The 22,195-nt window shown below is 37.0% G+C and overlaps 1 protein-coding gene across 1 annotated transcript; it reads left to right on the forward strand.

Moving 5' to 3' along the window:
• Nucleotides 1-208: 208 nt before the first annotated feature.
• Nucleotides 209-20,148, forward strand: htr5a (5-hydroxytryptamine (serotonin) receptor 5A, G protein-coupled). The gene is made up of 3 exons (XM_015390275.1): nucleotides 209-426; nucleotides 5,878-6,658; nucleotides 15,894-20,148. Exons 2-3 carry the CDS (start codon nucleotides 5,951-5,953, stop codon nucleotides 16,224-16,226), a joined length of 1,041 nt encoding a protein of 346 aa, XP_015245761.1. The 5' UTR covers nucleotides 209-426; nucleotides 5,878-5,950; the 3' UTR covers nucleotides 16,227-20,148.
• The last annotated feature ends 2,047 nt before the right edge of the window (nucleotides 20,149-22,195 follow it).

Below are 22,195 nucleotides of genomic sequence, written 5' to 3' on the forward strand. Positions count from 1 at the left end.
AATGAGTTTCAAGAGGATCATCAATCATAAAGGAGTACAACCCGTGCTCCCGAATTAAGCTCTGATCACTGCATAGGGAGCCTTTCCAGTGCGCTCTATCGGAGGATAGCAATTTGACCTCCTCATTTGCATTTTAGAAAAGTGAAATTGTTCTTTAGATGAAGGACAGAGCCACAAAAAACCCGCAACCTGAACCAGAAAACGTTATGATTGAATTAGATCCAGCCCTCCCTCCCCCCCCTCCTCGGCTCGCTCCGTGGTTCATTCCAGCCGCTCTGGATCCGCGGAGCGATGCGCGTCTCTGCCGTCATCTCCACACTCAGCAAAGCGCTTCAATCACAGCGCTGAAACATCAGCAACGTCAATATGGATGGAGCGATCAGGACCAATATCATCGAGATTGCTTTGTGCTCAACTGTTTAGAAGGTGAGTTATGTTTACAGTATGATGACACGACTTTCCTTTTAAAAACAAGACGTGGAGATGGTCTTTTTTTGACTGTGGGTTTAAAAGTAAACGTGCGTCTTTACCATGTAGTGTAACAAGTGTGTTATAGGATTATATTTTTGTATGCAGGTGAAACTCCTGCATAATGAAATGATAAAGTTGTGAATTTGGATGGGAATACATTTTTATATTATATCTAAATGTTATTATAGATGCCTATTTATATATGCAGAAGCTAAGGAAAATACACACATTACAATGTTTTTTTAAATTGGTTCCGCTGTAGCAATGTAAAAATTGTGTTTTTTTTTTGTTTTTTTGTTTTTTTGTTTGCATCCTTTTATGTTTTAATACAAGTTAGAGGACACATCTCAATAACCCCCCCCCCCCCCCCCCTTCATCAACAAATGTCAGCCTCAGAGAAACTCCTCGGAGGAAATTGTGCAACAGCTGAGTAGAACAGTTTTCCTAATGAAGAGCTTTGCACAGAGAAAATGTCATTCACACTGGTGCAGTTTTAATCTCAAGGCTAACTGTGACTCTGCGTTTGGAGCCCAAATAGGAAATGAAAATTAGATGCCACATTTGGTATTTATAAACATGGCAAAACCTGAAAAGAGAGGGGGAGAAAAAAAATCAAATTACTTTACTGGTAATTGTTTTTGTTTATTTGAAAAAAAAAAAGGTACAACCAAAAACAGAATAGCTGCAAACTAAAATGGTTCTTAGAAAAAAATGTAAAATGAGCTCCCACAAGTTTTTGAATACTATTATGTCTTGCAAGCCTCAAATAAGGTTTACACCCTTTATATATTGCTTTTTTACGTCATAAACCTGTATATTCTCTGGCACATCTCTCCTCCCATTAAATGGTAGCTGTGGACAGTGTTGCATTACTAATTAGATCCTAATCACTATTCATTTATGTCAGCTATAATTCCCAGAAGGTTTTCACCCAGGGGTCAGCTGGTTCTTTCCATATACAAAGCAATCTATTTACTACTTGACTTCAGTGGCTGTCAGGCCAATTGAAGCTTCCCTCTCTCTCCTTTCCTCGCATATGTGAACATACACTTCTGTGTTTTTATGCATCCTTCCATTTTGGATGTTTGCCTTTAGCAGGGTGGATGGCACCAGTCCAGCCTGACACCTGCCCCTGCTTCTGTAATGTTAGCAGAGTTATTGCAAGATTGCTTTTCTGAATACATGCATGCTTTATCACCTTTTCCCTTCACAACAGCTGTCTCATTTTAAGGCCTGTTATTTTGGCTTGTTAATGAGGGAGAGCAGGAGAAGGAGCACAGGGGTTAGTGGTGTGTTGAAGTCTTTGATCAGCGGATACGTATCTTATGTGAATAGGCAATGTAACATGCCACTTGCTTGCCACATGCTTTGTTTGATATTGCCATGTCCCAAACAAAAATTATAATTTATTTTATTCAGATTTTTGTTAAAAACACAATATTATGAACATATTTTCCTTATAGATAAAAACATACTGTACAATTTTCTAGCCACTGGGGCAGGAAACCTAATCAAAGTAAAGGACATCACAAAAAAATGTAAAAGATGAGTTGTTCTGCATAGATTTGTTGTTGGGTAATACTGTATTTTGTGCTTTAGCATGGAAGTAAACAACAATCACAGGTAAAACACAAATTTTGGAGAGAGCCTAATGTGCACATCATCGCTGAGAGAAATTATGTTGTTTTGGGCTTAGGACATAATGTTCTCACAGAGTACCTAGAAAAATGTGGAACTTTGTGGACGAACTGCACGAAAAACATGGTGAGCGAGCAGCAGCTACTGCTGGTGTGGATTTGCAAATGTAAATACCTAGAGTTACCCCATGATTTAGATCATAAATATTACCACTATCAACACATTGTGGAACAACCCCAGGAAATTACTGTTGCTCATGGACAGCATGAAGACCCTTTAATATAGTTGTAAACAGCTGTGTTTTTAAGATGGGTGTGGCTGCAGACCCTCACGGTCAGGTCCAGAGCTGAACTGTGAAGACCCTGGCTGCAAAGCTGCTCTGTGAGGTCTCCTGCGCTGTTAGAACCAGAAGGTTATTTGAAGATTTTCAAAGTAAAATCGAAGATGATTCAAAGCTTTTCTAAAGCAAAAGCTAGTGTTGATAAAGTCACTGTGAAGTTAGCTTGCTTTACAAGCAAGTGTTGTTATGATGGAAACTTATGTACATGCACAATTTTACTCCCCACCAAACTCCTATCTAGAATAATAGATATGTGCTAAATAGAAATAAGTCTCTGTATTTGGATCGCGGAATGGAGAAGGGCATATGGTCTATAAGACATTTTCTAAACAACAATGGAATAAAGTTCTGGTCCTGTCAGTGCGGGAGACCCCATTTCTGCAGCGAAGGGTCCTGACAGTGGTTGTCTGGGTCCTGACAAGCACTGTATTTTGGTTATACAAAACGAAATTTCTTAGACTTAGAAACTAAAAAAATAAGTATATGAACACCCTGCTATTTTGTAATTTCTCCCACTTAGAAATCATGGAGGTGTCTGGAATTGTCATTGTTGGTGGATATCCACTGTAAGACATAATCTAAAAAAAAAAAATCCAGAAATCACAATATATGATTTTTTAACAATTTATTCATATGCAAATAAGTATTTGAACACCTGAGAAATAAATGTAAATATTTTGTACAGTAGCTTTTGTTTGCAGTTACAGAGGACAAATGTTTCCTGTAGTTTTTCACCAGGTGTTCACACACTGCAGGAGGGATTTTGGCCCACTCCTCCACACAGATCTTCTCTAGAACTTCTGTCTGATTTTTTAGATCAGAAACACAGAGTCTGAGCTCGCTCCAAACATTCTCTATTGGGTTTAGGTCTGGAGACTGGCCAGGCCATGCCAGAACCTTGATATGCTTCTTCAAGAGCCACTCCTTGGTTATCCTGGCTGTGTTTTTTGAGTCATCTTCAATGCTCTAACTGAGGGAAGGAGGTTGTTCCCCAAAATCTAGCAATACATGGACCCCGTCATCCTGTCCTTAATACAGTGCAGTTGCCCTGTTACATGTGCAGAAAACACCCCCAAAGCATGATGCTACCACCCCCATGCTTCACAGCAGCGATGGTGTTCTTGGATTGGTACTCATCATTCTGCTTCCTCCAAACACGGTTAGTGGAATTGTGACCAAAAAGTTCTATTTTGGCCTCATCTGACCACATGACTTTCTCCCACGACTCCCCTGGATAGTCCAAACGGTCATTGGCAATCTTAAGACAGGTCTTGTCTGTGCTGGTTTAAGAAGGAGAACCTCTGTGCCATGCACCATGTTAAACCATGACATCTTTGTATATTACCAACAGCAACCTTGAAAACGGTGGTCCCAGCTCTTTTCAGGACATTGACCAGCTCCTTCTGTGTAGTTCTGAGCTTATTTCTCACTTTTCTTAGGCACATTGAGACCAAACAAGGGGAGATCTTGCATGGAGCCCCAGTCTGAGGGAGATTGATAGTCATGTTTAGCTTCTTCCATTTTCTAATGATTGCTCCAACAGTGGAACTTTTTTCACCAAGCTGCTTGGCAATTTCCCCATAACTCTTTCCAGCCTTGTGGAGGTCTACAATTTAGTCTCTAGTGTCTTTGGGCAGCTCTTTGGTCTTGGCCATGTTAGTTGTAGGATTCTTACTGATTGTATGGGGTGGACAGGTGTCTTTATGCAGCTAGTGATCTCAAACAGGTGCATCTGATTTAGGATAATAAGTGTAGTGGAGATGGACATTTTGCAGGCAGACAAACAGGTCTTTTAGGGGCAGAATTCTAGCTGATAGACAGGTATTCAAATATTTACTTGCAGCTGTAACAGAAATGTAAATAGTTTAAAAAAATCACATACTGTGATTTCTGTATTTTTTATTTATTTATTTATTTATTTTTTAGATTATGTCTCTCACAGAGGACTTGCACTGATGGTCACAATTTCAGACCCCACTGTGTTTTATAAGTGTGGGAACTTGCAAAATAGCAGGGTGTTCAAATACCTATTTTCCTCACTTTACCAATCAGCCTTCATCGATATTGAGTCAAACAGAGAAAATTCATCTAACTGTATCTTTTGGATTACTGCTATGAGAAGTTAGAATTTTGATAAAAAAAATAAAAATAAATAAAACAAATAAAGCTCTGATGGCCATATATTTCGGAGGCATCTTTTGTTATCTGACATTTTTGAAGACTCTCATTGATCTGTTGTTATGCATTAGATCGCTTCTTTAATTGAAAGATTATGATAATCCAGGCATGTTTTTTTTTCTCATAAAATTATATCAACAATAAATTTGCCGTTTTATAACAATTGGGCTTAAAAATAAATAAGAACCTGGATATATCAACTTGACCAGCACCCCAAATGTCACACAAGGAACTATGCAAAATTAATGCTTCAATAAAAAATGTATAAATATGTGTATAACTCAACTGTTGGGGTTAAGGTTACACAAAAAATGATTTCATTTTTCTTAAACTGCCTTGGAGAAGAGTTTGAAGCTAGAATACTTTATAGCATGTGAAACCTTCAATCATTAAACCCATAAATCAAAGTGGTATCATTAAATTCTAAATATTACTATCTTAAGGGATTGTTGAATCATGTATGTATGGATGTATTTTTCTAAAACACTATGCATGAAATTACAATTGCTGTGAGAGGTGCACATTTGGGTTTGAGTTATTTTAACAATGCATTCAGTTTAGGAAAGAAAAAATATCACAAACCAGTTCCAGGGGGGGTGGTCACATGATAGACTGTAGCTGCTTGGTGGTTTAAGATTGAGTGTTTTTGCAATGTTGAACATCACGCTGTGCAGACTTTAGAGCTAGTCGACAGCCTCCTGTGAATGTATTGACATGGTTGGGATGTCACATTTCTTTTCCTTTTTTCTGGTTATAAATGGGAGTAGTGCTATGTTGCTCTTTTTAAATGCACAATCTATCTAAAGCAGATATTCTGCATTCCTAAACCATAGAGGACAATATGCTGATGAGAAAATAAATCTGCAACAAAGATTGTTTGTTGTTCAACACAGGTCTGCTTTTAATGCAAATTCAAGCACAGCGCAGTGCGATGGTAAAACTGAATATTCATAGTCTTTTTTTCGAGCCAGAGATGTTACTGTGAGTGCTCCTGAGCCCTTTTAACGACCGATGAAATTGCACTTGAAAAGTTGTAGGCAGGTTGCTTGGCTGCTGAAATGAGAGACTCGAGTGCATTGTACCATTGTGAGCAAATCACTAAACTACCTCTCTTGCTAAAGACACTACAGATCATTTTAACACTAGTGTAAAAACAAGCAATGACACATTTACATCTTTATCCTTCAATCGCATTTCTTAGACTTGGGTGAGATTGAATTACTGTCCTCTTTTCTGTCTCTTTTCTGCAGAATGCATCAGCTGCCTGTAGACACTTTCTTTGAATTCTCCTGGCCCTTGGCTGTGGGGTCGTGAGCAGCTACCATGACGTACAGCAACTCCAGCTCACTGACAGCCAACCTCAGTGGAGCTCTGGATGGCTATGACTCCGGGGGAAACCTGTATAGACCATTTTCCGTTTTCAGTGTCCTCACTCTCACTTTACTGGTAATGCTGGTGGTGGCCACCTTTGTATGGAACCTGCTAGTACTGGTTACCATCCTGAGGGTGAGGACATTCCATCGGGTACCACACAACTTGGTCGCCTCCATGGCCATCTCGGATGTGATGGTAGCCGCGCTGGTTATGCCTCTTAGCCTGGTCCACGAGCTAAATGGCAGGCTGTGGAAACTTGGACGTGTGCTCTGTCAGGTGTGGATCTCATTCGATGTGCTCTGCTGCACGGCCAGCATCTGGAACGTCACCGCTATAGCACTGGACCGCTACTGGTCTATCACCAGGCACCTGCAGTACACGCTCAAAACTCGAAAAAAGATCTCCAATGTAATGATTGCACTCACATGGCTGCTATCTTCCATAATCTCACTGTCACCACTCTTTGGCTGGGGGGAGACGTACTCTGAAGGAATGAAGTGTCAAGTGAGCCAGGAGCCATCCTACACCATCTTCTCCACCTTTGGGGCATTTTACCTCCCACTTTGTGTGGTTCTGTTTGTCTATTGGAAGATTTACAAAGCTGCCAAGTTTCGCATCGGCACTCGCAAGACAAACTCAATTACGCCCATGGCTGAGGTGATTATGCTTTTTGTTTTATCACAGCTTTTTTAAAACAACTTAGCAGTTGTAGCAGTTGACCTCTCTCATTGGTTAAACTGTCATATTTTATTAACAAAATGACCAATGGGGGAGCTGGTTACATCTGAGGCGCAACTGTGATTGTTCAAACTGGGATTCAGTGTGCCTAGGGGCCAGAAGGATCAAGGAAAAGTTAAATGAAGAGGGTAAAGCAAAAACAAGATGATTTAAAAACAAAAATGATTTAAAAATACGAGTTGCAAAAGAAAAAAGGTTTTTAAATGTTTGATTAGGAAAAATATTTCTTATCAGATTTATGAATTTTGCTTTTTTTAATCTCTATTAAAAATGATTTGAAAAACTGTATTTATTAATAAATTAAGAAATAAAATTAAAAATTCATCTTTAATAATTTGTTTTAAAATTGGATATCAAAGTGCATGATTTAAATGAAATGGCTGATTTTCTTGCCTTAAACAGCAGCTTTTGATAATTGGACTAAAATGAGAGGACTGGACAGAAACACCAAACATGCAGAAAACTCTTTTTACAGCATGAGTTTGGGGCAAATATAAATTATGTTTGGTTGGTATGGACTATTGTTTGATGAAGTAACATTACTCCCCCAGCCATGCCAGTGCATTTTTTTTTTTTTTTTTTTTTTTTGTCAATATGTTTTTTTTTTCTGTTTACAATGAATTAAGGTTGCTAAGTTGCTCGTTTTCTTGCTTTTGGCACAGCTAGGTGGAACTTTGGATTGCCCTCTCTGCAATATACACTCTCCACCGATAAGTCTTTACAGGTCAACCATTATAGTTCCAGCTCTTGAAGTTAAGTTTTTTATTTAAATATCCTGGTCCCAGAATTTAAATAACCCTACATATTCAATTACTGTAAAATTTTTCCATGATTTAGGAAAAAAACTTGCTTGATACTGTAGTTAAAGTGCCAGGATCAATTTCTCTCTTTCTATAGTTACAATGTTTACCAAATGAAGAGAGGTCTACAAATAATATCGAAATTCAAAGTACAAAAATACATTTAAAAACAAAACTAACAGGTTAAAAGATCTGAATCCTTTAGCAGGGTACTACTTTGTCTACATTGCATTCATATTTCCATGTATTAAACCTGTATACCCTCATCTCAGACTAATCATTGATTGCTATCCCTCGCCAGCAGTAATCAGTAATCAAAGAGGTGCGCAAATATCCCATGTGGAAGCTTATAGAAAAATAATTGAAGTCATGCTGCACATCACACACAGCCTGTTGATGTGCGTAGGCCAAGAGATGAAGGCTATAAATACTTTCTCAGCAGCATTAATAGGGACCTACACCTTCCAAGCCTTGCTGTTAAGTTAATTAGCACACAAAACATTTCTGGATCTGTCTTTCATTAAATTACCAACTATTTAATTAGGCAAATTTCTGCTGTTAAACCTAAAATTATCGTTATTTTCACTCAATTTGTTAGATAATGTTTCTTCACTTATACCTAAATGTTATGTTAAAAAAAAATAAAAAATCAGACGAGCTAAAAATACATACACAGACAAAATAGGCTTTTTTTTTTTTCTTTTTTTTTTTTTTTAAATACCCTTTGAAAATGTTTCTAATTTTCCCTTTTGTTGTGTCCCTTTGGTAGCTTACCCCGAAATAAAAGATCATGGTCAAGGTCTAAACAAATTAGCCATATCACTAAATAAATTACCTAGTCTGATATTTTATTACCTCCTTTGAAGGAAGGTAATAAAAAAACATAATATTTATATAGCTGTAACCAATCAGGCAATCAATCTCTGGACCCCAGCATTTTCAGGTTAGAGGTTTTATTGTTGCTCTCTACAGAGTGTTGTTGAATTATTTCAAAAAATCTACTCCCTTTATTTCCAGCCATAACCTACAAACTGTCAATTTGAGCTATGTTATGAGCAGTGGAATCCAGGAAGCCCTCTGCTCTCACACATCAATACACCCACTCAGACATTAAGACATAGGCACACATAGACACTGCAGCAGAAACATAGGGTATTAATAGGTATGATGCTCACATTCCTGACCTAGTTGCACAAATAAGTCTCTGGGAGGCCATAAAATTGATTGCTTCTTAAAACAATACAGCAAAGTACAAATGTGGAGAGAAAAAAATACATCCACCTGGAGCTATGAACTTATAATATTCATGACACATCTTAACTAATCATATTCTGCTGAGTTGTTTTGTTAGTTTCTTCAAAACGGATTGTGAAGTCACAAAAATATTAAGTCCTGTTTTTCTTTTTCTTTTTTGTTTTCTTACCTTCTATGCATCTCCATGCAGCTCCTAGATTAGAATCAGTGTTTCACTCAATGGAGACATTTTCTATTTTTATGACAACATCTTCTCATTAGCTAGAAGTCAGATGAGGTTTCTGCTGATTGCTTGGTTATGGCACATCTCCCACTGTTCCTGGCTGTTGTTTGGCCAAATCAAGCATCTGCTTTGCAAGGTTCAGCGGCTGTTCCTTTCATATTATGGCGAACCCAATGATTGAACTAAGAAGCATAAATTGGCATGATTTGAAGCAGAACAGGATAGTTGTTTTCTCTTTCTTGTAGTTTATCACACATTTGTTAAACCTTCATAAGCTGTTTTATAAAAAAAAAAAAAAATAGGCATTTGAATCCTGATTATTATTATTAAAATGATTATTTTCATTATTCTTCTTTACATGTTGAGATAATTCTAATGCCTTTTTATATTTTGAGGCATATTATAAAGATAAGAAAAGTTAAATGAATGCTTTGTTGTGTGAACAAACCTTTAAATTTCGATCAGCATGGTCTTAAAGACCATGTACTTAATTTGTAAACATTTAGTCGATCAAAAAAACTTAAACCAACTGAATTTGATCAGACTGGCCCTCTAGTCACATCCATTGATTTCTTTGGCTGGTTTCTTCTTCAAATGTGAACATTTTGTTCCATCAAGTCAAATACTGACTCTATGTAGAAAGCTGCTCCATAATAGCTAGGGATCTTTTTGTGCAGAAGATGCAGTACAGATGTTGGACCAGAGAGAGCCAGCTTACCCTTTTACTAAGAATTAATAACATTTGTCTTATAAGAACAAGATAAACAGATTTGGTTTATATTTAATGTTTGTAAGTATGTACAACGGCAACCAATGGAGGAGTACAAAGACACATATCCCAGGTAGCAGTCAAGCATGCTGGTGAGAGTGGGGCTACATCAGCCCTGCAAGCTGCAGGGAACTTATTTAACTTCCGAATTAAAATGAATGGAATTGCCTATATTGTCATTGCACAAAGCACAATGAGACAAGTTCCAGAAATTCCATCCAAGAGACACAGAACAACAACATACATGGGGGGCACAGGTGCCTGAGGCTATAGCCATTGAAGCCACTGCCCTATGGTTATAAGAAGGGGAAGTAAGGATAAAAAAGAAAATATCACACTATGCCTTTGACAAACTACAATGTAAGGTGTCCAAAAAAACAAAACTGCGTATAGTATATGAAAGCACATGGAAGCCAGCAATGGGTTGAGTTAGAGGGCACATTTGTCTGTTGTCAGGGGAGATATTGTTGGTGCGTGTTTGGGCATGAGAATAAGTCCTTGAGCCAGGCTCAGAGCCCTCTCCGAGTCATAGTTCCTGATAAGATGTAGTGACCATCAGGTCGACCCTAGTTTTGATTTATCAAGTTGGGAGGAAAAAGTCAGGAGAACATTGGGCTGAGTACAGTATCTCTGAGACTTAAATAGTTGGCACCCTGCAGAAAGATTAAAAACGTTCTCTCTAGTGAGCCCATTTGGCATTCGATGTTCCACAGTGGTTAAGAACTGCAATTGGAAACACTGAAATTCTTACAGTATTAAGATGAGACATCAGCAACCCAGATTTTAGAAACAACAAATATTCTAGTGAGCCATGCATAGATGCTTGCAGCCTTATGCTCGGGAGGGTTTAACTGCACTACAATAATATCGCCGTCTATCTAGAGTTAGTTCCCTCCCAACAGCTGGTGTTTTAATCCTAAAAAGGAACTTCAAGCTAATACTACAAATGCATTTAAATGAGGGAATTTAAAAAGCTCACGTATCAAACCTTCACACCATGTGGCTGAAACAAAAAGACAGCTACAACCGGTAAATAAGCATTTCTACCTTTACGAGCTTAATGTTCATAAAACACCTGCTGTCTTCTCTGTAATCTTACGGTTGACTCTGCTATTGCTGTTTGTCAAAGCTGTGAGATGATCTGTTGTGTCTTCATCTCTCAGCTGGGAGTTGTGCCTGCTCTTACCATTAGGATTTCAGGTGTTTCATAAATCCAGTGGAACAAGTGTTTCTAGCACAGACATGTTTTAATAGGTGATGCCATCTCTCTCCTCCCTACCTGTGTTTACTTCCTCATGGCTCTGTCACAAGCCAAGGTGCTTCCATCCTTTTTATAAGTTGCCAGTAGCAACCACGCACTTCCCATTAAAAAGGGATTTTTATCAAGAAAACAATCAGTTCTTAGATAAAATCTGATTCTTTTTAGGTGGTATGGTTTAAGAGAATGTCAACTTACATTTAAGAGGCTGCATTCTCAGTACAGATAGTAGGAATCCAGTGGCCTTCTTTATTTGGCAAGAATTTGAACTCTAATGCAAACCCTATGATTTCACAGTTAATAGTAGTCAGATTTTCAGCTTCTCTGCCTGTAAAATATAGCATCTCCTTTAAACAACAATGAAAAACAAAACTTCCCCCAAACTGATACAGCTGTAAAATTCATAACACTTGATTTTAATATTAGGGCTTCTTTTCTTTTGGTCTGCTCAGTGGCACAGTGGGTAGCACTGCTGCCTTGCAGCAAGAAGCTTCTGGGTTCGATTCCTGGCCCAGGGTCTTTCTGCATGGAGTTTGCATGTTCTCCATGAGCATGCGTGGGTTCTCTCCGGGTACTCTGGCTTCCTCCCACAATCCAAAAACATGACTGTTAGGTTATTTGGCTTCTCTAAATTGTCCTTAGGTGTGAGTGTGTGCATGAATGGGTGTTTGTCCTGTGTGTCTCTGTGTTGCCCTGCGATGGTTGCCAGGCGATGGCCTGGCAACCTGTCCAGGGTGTACCCTGCCTCTTGCCCATTGACTGCTGGAGATAGGTACCAGCACCCCTCGTGACCCCAATCGGGAATGTGTAAAGAAAATGGAAACTTCCAGAGTAATATTGTGATAAAATCATTGTTTAATATCAGCAATGATGCTTAGCTCCTGGGTTTTCCTAATATTATCTAAATCCTATATTGCAGGCTTAATTAGACTATTGTATTAGAAAAAAACTGTGTGCTTCACATTTCTTTCGTAAGATCCTTTATGTTGTCCTGATAGTATAGATAATAAGCAATGATACTGTAACATAAGACCTTATGAAAATCTACTGTATATATATTTAAAGTAGATTATTAAAAGCAACAAATTAACCACTGATAGCATCAATTCAGAAATATTGCACTAAACATTGAGATATGCAAAACAAAATCGTGCCTAAATTTTTCATTTTTGCTTTTTTTTATTCCTTTGCCAGAAAAAAAAAAGAAACTTAACTGCAACACAAGTTAGTTTGATAGCAGCGTTGCTGCCTCAATGGAAATAACACCTGACAACATTACAGATCTAAAAATGAGTATAATCTGTCATAGGAGGATGCCTCCATGGAATTTCTGCCTGTTTACCTATGAAAGACTCTAAGAGGGTGTGGCGAGAGGTGGCTCTTCCATTAACATGAAGATGTTTTGCTTGCTTTAAAAATAATTGACTTTGAAAGCTGTTCAAGAGGCCATAACATTTTATAATTTCATGTTTATTTCTTTATTTATAGAACTGTAGCCAGGGTTACAAAGAGTCCTAGCTTTACTAGGTGTCTGTTAGATAGAAACCAATATTATCCTTAGCTCTATTACCATTGATTAGATTTTTAAAACCAATAACTGTCTCAGCTATAGCCCTTAGCTTAAACATAAATATATACTTGAAGTACATCACACTGTGGATAATCACTCTTTATTGCAATTCATCTGTTTGAATTGCCAAAATAAGCGAATCTTTAAATTATATTTAAATGTATTGAGATATAAAAGCAAAAAGTAAAAGAAAAAAGGACTTCACCTACAACACGGACAACTGCCACCTCCAGAGGTTCTCTGATGATGTGACCATCGTGGGATGTGTGTCTGAGGGGAATGAGCTCTAGTACCGATCAGTCATGAACTTTGCGGACTGGTGTTAGAACAACCAGTTATTTATAATCCAGTAAGACCAAGGAGAATGTGAATGACTTCATGAGAAGACCCCCTAGTTCACTTCCACGTCAACATCCAGGGGCAGGACATAGCCACTGTGGAGAGTTTCAAATGCCTGGATGTTCAACAATAAACTGGAATGGATGCATAACACCAACATCTTGTACAAGCAGGGCCAGAGCCGAGGTCCTTTGGGGTGAGGTGGCCTCTGCTTAAGACTTTCTATGACTCTGTGTTAGCCTCGTCTCTCCTCTACTCTGTCCTTTGCTGGGTGCTGGACAGGGCAGAGCGGGACAGGAAAAGATGGAACAAGCTGGTCAGGAGGAACACTTCTGTCCTGGGCTGCGTCCTGGACTCTGTGGAGTGGGTGATCAAATGCTGGCCAAGCTCTCATCAATCATGAACCACACCTTTCGTCCTCTGCACAGAGCTGTAGAGGAGCTAAGCAGCTCCTTTAGTGACAGACTTAAACACCCCCTGTGTAAAAAGGAGCAGGTTGTTCATACCTGCTGCCGTTAGACTTTACCATACCACTGTGAAATAAACTTGTTTAATAACTACAGTAAAATAACTCTATAATAAGAGTCTATTTACTTATTTACCAAACCTGAAACCCCATTTTCAACACTTTTTCAAAATACTGTATTTGCAATACAATAGATCACTTCACTGTATAAGTAAATTACTTTAGTACAGTAGATCACTTTACTGACACCTTAATTCTCTATTCTTTATTTTTACATATTCACTATTAGATACCTATTATATAGTTTTTTATTATTTTAGTCTGACTTATCACAGTAACTTCTTTGATGCACCTTTTCCTTCTTGTGCACCTCCTTTTGTTTATTAAAGCTGATTTCAGAAGTGAATTTCTCTGTTGTGAGATTAATAAAGTCCTATCTTATCTTAAATATCTCTCTACATTATACATACTGTGCATTAGAGTACATAGTAATCGTTGTAAGTGTGATATAAAAATAGCATATAAACTCTATGTAATAGCAAGATTGTTTTAAATAATAGTGTCAAGGTTCAACTCTCTCTTTACACTACATCTATGCCAGTCTAAATTTTAGAAGGCAGAGCACACCTTCTCCAACTCGAGGGTCAGAGACTTTATATTTTTAACTTATTCTATGCAGTGTTATGTGCCTAGTAAAATATGGATTATTTTTCCCTTCTGTCCTTTTGGAGTAAATCTGATCCTCAGTGCTTCTTGGTAAAGGTTAAAAGTCCACTCTATAAATTCCATCTCAGATTCTCTGTCTTATTTTTGAGATGGGTGCTTTAGTTTTTATAGCATGCATTTATATAATATGACCTTTTAAACTACCAGCTCACATCTCAAAGGGGTAATTTTTTTTTCTTCTCTTAAAGCTTGAGGTTCTTTTAAGCGGTGACCCGTCACTTCCACAATTGGCTGACTAATTTCCTTGGTTTGTATTTCATTTTCTCAGCTAAGCTCATTTAGGTGACCTTGGGCTCCATCCTAAACTCTAAAAAGCTGTAAATAAACCTTTAATTAAGAAACTGTCTCTTGACTCAGATGACTTGGGCAATTATAGACCTATATTCAATCTTCCTTTCTTATCTAAAATTCTTGAGAAAATTGTTAGATAACTTGTATCTGTACTTGTCCTGTTAGATCTCAGTGCTGCATTTGATACAGTTGATCATAAAATGCTTTTTGAAAGACTTGAATATTTTGTAGGAATTAAAGGAACAGCACTATGGTGGTTTAAATATTATTTATCTGACAATTTTCAGTTTGTCCATGTTAATGCAAATCTTCCTCATGCTCCAGGGTTACTTGTGGAGTACCACAGGGTTTAGTGCTAGGACCAATTCTCTTAACTATATATATATATATATGCTCCCAATCTCTAGAATTTCCGCTGTTATGCTGATGAAACTCAGCTATATCTGTCTATGAATCCAGATGAAGCTAACCCATTACATAGACTACAGGCATGTCCTGAAGAAATACAAACCTGGATGACTCTTAACTTTCTGCTTCTGAAATCAGACAAAACATTTAAATTATTTGGACCAGAGTCTTTGAAAAATAAGCTGATTAGTCAGTCACTTCATTTGGATGGGATTAAATTGATCTCAGATAATAAAGTAAAAAAATATTGGTGTTATTTTTTATCAATCCCATATCAAAGAGGTTTCTAGAATTTCCTTCTTTCATCTGTGGAATACTGCAAAAATAAGAAACTAGTCCATGCATTTGTTACTTCAAGGCTGAATTATTGTGATTCTTTACTATCAGGAAGTCCATAAACTGTAGTTAAAAGCCTTCAGCTTATCCAAAAGGATACAGCCAAAGTGCTTTGGGATGACATGTGTTGTGAATTGGTGCTATATAAATAAACTGAATTGAATTAAAGTGTATCTACATTTACCACAGAGCGTGTTTCTGTTTCTTAGTCTCAGGGCCTGATTAACTGATACAAAGAACTCGAATGTGGTCTTTGTACCATTTAACATTCTGCTACATGGCTTGCTTTCACAAAAGCTTTTACCTTGGCAACAGAACCGATAAAGGAATTCTTAGCCTTAATATGGCTAAGGCAACAAATTGCATGGGGGGAAAAAAATTAGCGCATAAAAACTGATAGTTACTTTTTTATTCTCCTCATAGAGAAAATTAGATTTTACTAAATGCAAAATGCTATGAAATTTATATTGAGAAACAACTCTGGCTTCATTTAATCTTTTGTTCTTTCATACAGCAAACAAAACTGTTTTGCCTTATTCACACTTATTTTGCACTTATATTGTCAGCCATCTTTTGTTCAATGCTACACAATATTTAGTTATTGAATTCTAGTTAATTCATTGTTATGGATTTCCAGTCAGTTGAAATTAAAAACAAACCAGGATTGTCTGAATGATAAATCAGTAAAGTATCTGGTTTATCCTGTGCTCCTAGGTAAAGGAGGAAGCCCAACAGCCACAGATGGTGTTCACCGTTCGCCACGCAACCGTGACCTTCCAGACTGATGGAGACACATGGCGGGAGCAGAAGGAGAAAAAAGCAGCCCTTATGGTTGGAATTTTGATCGGCGTTTTTGTGCTTTGCTGGATCCCTTTCTTTATCACTGAACTTATTGTACCACTGTGCTCCTGTGACATTCCACCAATTTGGAAGAGCATCTTTCTTTGGCTTGGATATTCAAATTCCTTTTTTAACCCACTAATATACACTGCCTTTAATAAAAACTACAACAATGCCCTAAGGAACCTATTCTCCCGACAGCGCTGAGCTGATCTGTGCGCTTGGCAGTTGTGCTGTTTGCAGTGTTAAACCCCCTAACAGACTGAATGATCACTTCTTAATCTCATCAAATGGTGAGAACCACAAACTGTGTCTAGAAAATCTGCAGTGTGCATCACTGAAGTCAGTATCAATGTGTTTTGTTTATTAAGACTGAGACAAACATCTTTTTTCATTTTTGAAGTTTGGATATAAATTGGCATGTTTTTTTAAAAGAGTAATGTGAGAATTTGCTAGGTTGACAAAAGGTTTCTGCACATCAAACATATTTAATACTAAAATACCCAGAGTAAAAATGTAATGCAGGTTTCCGACGATGTTTTGTTTGGGAGTATGCAAAAGCTATTCAAACCAGACAAGCCCTATGAGAAGAAGTATTTATCAACCTTGTTAAATCATGAATTAACTTTGATAAACCACAGTTCTATTTCGCTAGCCACATTCGGGCGCAATCATTACCTGAGCCGAAGCACAAAGAAATTACAATAAAGCCAATATGACAACATTAAGAAGGCTTAAAGATCTCAAAAGCAGAAAAGTCCAAATATAATTAAGAACAGATAAACAGTCAGCATTCATCTGAAAGAGGGTTTACAAAGCCCTTTCTAAGTCGTGTATGTCATGATGTGCGAGTTAGGAACAGAAACAAAATGCAGAAAGGAACTCAGGAGCCGCATGATAAATCTAAGGATGGAATACCAACAAAATGAATCCTACAATAACTCAGAAAATAGAGCCCAGGCAGAGAAGCAGGGATGCAGAGAACATTGTAGAACCATGGAAGAATTCAGCCATGAGCAATGACACCCAGTAAGCTTGTTTAGTAATGGAGGGGTGTGAAAATGACAAGAAAGCATGAACAGCATACAGAAAAGATGTGGAGCATCTATTGCAGTAGGAAAACGAACAAGCTGAGGGACAAATTTAACTGAGTATAAATGCAACAAATTGTCAACCAAACCAGAAATATAGAAGTAGCAAAACAGAACATAAAACATCACAAACAAGAAAGGAAATACAGAACCAAAGAACCTAGTGACTGTAATTTTGTGACTCCATCAAACAAAAGTGATACTAAAATTTTAGAATCAGCGGCTGATTTAGCATAGACAGACTATAAAAACGATGTTCCTTTGAAGAAGGTTCTTGGTTCACTTCCCCAGCCTAAGATCTTTCTGCATGGAGTTTGCGTCTTTTCACTGTGAATGTTGGGTTCTGTCTGGGTACTCCAGTTTCTTCCCACAGTCCAAAAACATAACTGCTGGGTTAATCGATGTTTTTAAATTTCCCTCTTGTGTGGGTGCATGGTTGTTTGTATCTGTGTTGCCCTGCAATAGAAAGGCAAGGTGTAACCTGCCTAGAGCATAGACGATGGAGATAGGCATCAGCCCCACTGCGACCTTGAAGTATAAGAGAAAGAAGATGGAGTATATAAAAGCTTTGCCAACCAATGTAATAATATTGTTGCTTTTTTTCTCTTTGTGTAAAATGTCTTCTGTTCGGTAAGAATAGATTTTGAACACTATGATTTAGTTTATGCCTGCTGCTACTTTCCTGTCTTCCTGATGGTATGAACTTCCAGGACAGGAGTTCTCTATTTCTAGTTGAAAAGGTAGACATACGTCAATAGTTGTTATCAGAGCCCCCGACTTTAACAAGAAAATGCCATCTGTAGGACTTTGTGATCAGATGCCACACAGTTGGAGAAAACTTACTTTGTGTCATTACTTTTTACTTTATTCCTAAAATGGTAAAGACAGTTTATGTGTGTTGCATTTCAACAGAAGGACATTTTCCAAAACACTTTCCCATTTTGCTTGATAGCAACATCAAACCAAGTGCAGCCTGTAGTAACGGACACCTGTACTGAAACAGAGGAAGCTATGGTTAGCAATCTGTGAAATTATCCTCTTGGCCAACACAAAGGCTGTATTTCCAAGTCCTGAAGGAGGTGGTGATGAGATATGGAGCAGGGTGCTAGGGTGTGACCCCTGGAGGAAGAAGCTTGTCTAACCTGAACATGTTGGAAATTTCACATTTCTTACCAGAGTGTAGTTAAGGGCTGAGATGGACTCTACCACTCTGTTTTCCTTTTCTTCTTTACCCATCCCTTGATAGATAGCAAGATTAGTAAGCTGGGATATTTTTACATGCAGGCTTGAATGACTAATGTAGTCTTTGAGTTATTACAGTCTGAAGTTGCTGAACAATAAATAATCAAAAGTAAATTCATTATTTTTGCCTTATGCATTTTTTAATAAGCAGAAATAGATGATTTATTTTCGCAGTTTGTTTTTGTGATAATCCGGTTAATAATCATGTTTCTCGTAACAACATGTGCATGTAGATTGGTTCAATAATGAACTCAGACTTTGATTCAAACAGTAGCTTCTGCCGATTTTTACCTCTGAAATATATTTCTTTCTTTGGGATAGAAACAAACTGCAATTCTTTAAATAAAATTACACTCCTACAGACTGATGGAGGAGTTTAGCTGGTGCAAACCAACAGCATTTAAAAAAAAAAAAAAATCTTTTTACTGTACCAACAGGTTAAAGGTATAGTCGAGGGTTTTCGCAAATTTTAGACATAAGCCTATTTCTCCTTGTGTGTGCTCTGTTTCAAATTTGCTGCTTCCATCGCTCATACAAGCTTACTTTCCAAAAGAAGATTTGCAATTTTTCCATCGTGTCAGACTCATCACCTAAGCAAAAATAGGGACGAGCATGTAGAACGGCCTTATGTAAACACATCACCAGAATGATTGACAATTAGGAGGACTACTTCTTTTGATGATCCACACAAAAAAAGAACATCGTCCAATATCCCTTTAAAATAGTGGTCAAACCGTAATGTCAGCGATTTTTATTCGTAAATTCTGTGGGAGAATATACGGTCATCAAACTTGCAACCTTAGGCTCATGCACTTTTGGGAAATGCAGCAGGATGACATGGCAGTAACCCATCGCTTAAAAATCAGTTCATGTCTGAATTAAAAACAAGAATATATACTTTTGGGTTAAGCCAACAAGCAAAGCGTGAAACAAATAGGCTGACCAAAGAAACTAGCTAAAGGGCAATGCTTTCTCAAAAAGGGCCAGGTTGGTTTGGATAGCATTTTTTCCTCATATTATATAAAATCCTTATTTTAGAAATCCCTTATGGCTGTGTAAAGGATATTTTTTTGTCATTTAAATAAATCTTATGATGTAAGTGCAAGAAAAAAAAGCCACAAAAAGGGAAATATGTCAGAATGAACATAGAATTTAACAGTGTTTTTCCATTATTGTCAAATGTTGGTTTTATCTTTTTCAGGCTAATAAACAAAAAAGGCATTGTAACTCCTTTATACTGTTTCATCATGTCTGAGGGATCTACTCACAACAGTGCAGGGAGTATACTTCAAGAAAAGAGAAATCTGTTTGAAAAAACAAAATGAGACTCATAAATAATAAGCCAAGAAACAACTGTGGATTTTGTGGAGAAGGAGATATTAAACATATCGTTATAGATTACATTAAAATAAGAAAAATACATAATTGCAAAAAGATGGATTTTTGCTGCTGAATCCTTATCCATGTGCTGATAAACTGCAGCCAATTGCAATTTGTACGTTTGTAGATAGAGGTATGTACTGTTCTCTGCTCATTCACCATACACTTTACCACCCACACATATTTTACATCCACACACCCACAACCCTTTCATGGGAGCAACGAAATAGATTTGCAAGTCAGAACTCGCACTGTCTTTAAATAAATTGCTGCAAAGAGTAAGTGAGTGGATTTCATGTCAGTTCTTACTAACAGAGAGAATATAGGAGGCATGTTGTCAAATCTTTTCAAGACAATAGGAAAACTTGAATGTTAGCTTTCATTGCACAATGAATCAATGAAACAATCCTTGCACTTCGGCCAAAACAAAAAATAAATAAATAAAAATAATGCTAATCTGATTAGCATTTTATGTTGTTTTTTGGGGGGGGGGTTTATGTATCTTTACCTTTATTCCTATTTTGATGAATGTCAATGCCATTTTTTATGAACATTGGGCTTACAACTGTAGAAAATTGAGACCCCTTTGGAGCATTCAAGGGAAAAGCAGTGAGCCCTGGTAAAAAGAATAAGACTCAGAGGCACAAGAAGTCAGAAGGAATTGAAGTGAAAAAAAAAAAAAAATCAATGTAGCAACGTGAGCTCTCGTTGTAGTGAGAAGGTGAAGTGCAGAGAATAATGCCTTTTCAGAGAGATTCTGTTTTTATGTGAAGGAAGGCTACTACCAGATATTATCTCCATCTGCTCTAAAATGTTCACTGAAAATAATACTCTTCTTTCATCTTGTCTTTTCTTTTCCAAATGTTGTACGATATGGCTGTTTTCTTGCACAGATTGCCACTTTCTACTGAAAACATTTACCACTGTTGAAGCAGTGAGTGAACCCTCATTTATTTGTGTTGTGAAATGTTCTGTGAAGAGTTAAGCATGACTCAGTGATTCTCAACAAACAGTTGTTCCACCTGTAGTTGTGAGAGAAACATTAAAGCTCCATCCACCACTTGCTGCAAGGAGGTAAATAAATTCAGTTGTTCAAAGAAACCATGACTTTAATTGCTTTTTTTATTATTATTATTTTCATTTTTTATGACAAGAATAAAGGGTATGGCTCACAAAAAATATTCAGGTCAATTTTATTGCATTGCTGTCTGTAATTGCTTGGGTTATTACAGTTTGCTCCGCTAAGTGGAAGTCAATAGGTACTAGTTTAAGAGAGATCGAGAGAAGCAACATGTTTGATAAACAGAAGAATACAAAGAAAATTATAAAAGAAGGACAACTGTGTTTTTTTTATTTTTTAGAGATTCTATAAACCACAATCTAGACCAAATAAGACATTTTACAACAGAATAGTAGTTTCTGGACAAGGAGTGAACCTGTTTTGCTTTTAGAGTTTGTTCACTTATATTACTATATCTAAAACACAAATAATATCTAATAGAACAACTTTTATTTGAATGTAAACGTTTCTGCAAATTTGAACTCAAATCAGAGTAATTGATGGAGGATATAAAATGTCCATATTAAACCAAAAGTGAGAAATTTGTAATTCTATAAGATATCAGAGAAATTTCTTTTTCACATCTCTAGCATCTAATAAACAATGAAAAACTTTACTTCAAATTAAAGGCATTACGCTGAAGTGCACTGAAAAAAAAAGATTTCTATTTCTGTTTATTTAAGCCAAATGCAGATTTAAATTTATTCAAGCTGCTAGCATAAAGTACAATAGGGCAATCAATTAATTCATTATACCAAATATGAAAATATTTTTGCTTGATTCATTCAAAATACTAATTATTATTTCTTCCTTGTATTTTATAACTAGGTTTCTTATCAGAATAGCCAGCATCATGAAACAACAATTGTCATGCAGTGTGTTTTTGCATGTTACCTCCTAATTACTAGAATTATGTTGAAATATCTGTCGATATATTAAGCTTAAAAGAAACATTCCCTCTTATACTTTAAAGTATTTTCACACCAGAAATGCAATACATTTTCAAAAGATTATCAAAAGACTGCAGAAGAAGTGATGATTAGTTTCAAAATGTTGTAGTATTATTCAAGACCTTTGCCACTCCCAATTTTTTTTTTCCTGAAGGAGATTCTGCACCTTGCTGTCTTGGAACTTTAGCTGCAAACTTTTATTTTCTCAACAAGTTAAAGCTAATTAGTGTACTATTTAAATGTAATTAAATGGGAGTTATGCACCTTTTCAGTCTGATATTTTTTATATGAGGTACAGCGATTGAAAACCTATAGATAATTTAATAGGCCTTAAGGATGCAGTCTGTTATCAGATAACATTTTGTTCTGAAAAGAACAGAGAAACCAAAGAGATCGGCAACAAGCGATGTGTTTCCCGCTGCCTCTGAAGCCAGTCTGTTTTATTAATACAAA

This window comes from Cyprinodon variegatus, unplaced genomic scaffold, assembly GCF_000732505.1.
Source record: "Cyprinodon variegatus isolate N-32 unplaced genomic scaffold, C_variegatus-1.0 Scaffold491, whole genome shotgun sequence".
Classification (NCBI taxonomy): domain Eukaryota; kingdom Metazoa; phylum Chordata; class Actinopteri; order Cyprinodontiformes; family Cyprinodontidae; genus Cyprinodon; species Cyprinodon variegatus.

Coding starts and splice junctions, on each gene's coding strand:
- htr5a (XM_015390275.1), top strand. CDS start 5,951: ATGACGTACAGCAACTCCAGCTCACTGACAGCCAACCTCAGTGGAGCT. Junction 6,659..15,893: donor CAATTACGCCCATGGCTGAG/GTGATTATGCTT, acceptor CTGTGCTCCTAG/GTAAAGGAGGAAGCCCAACA.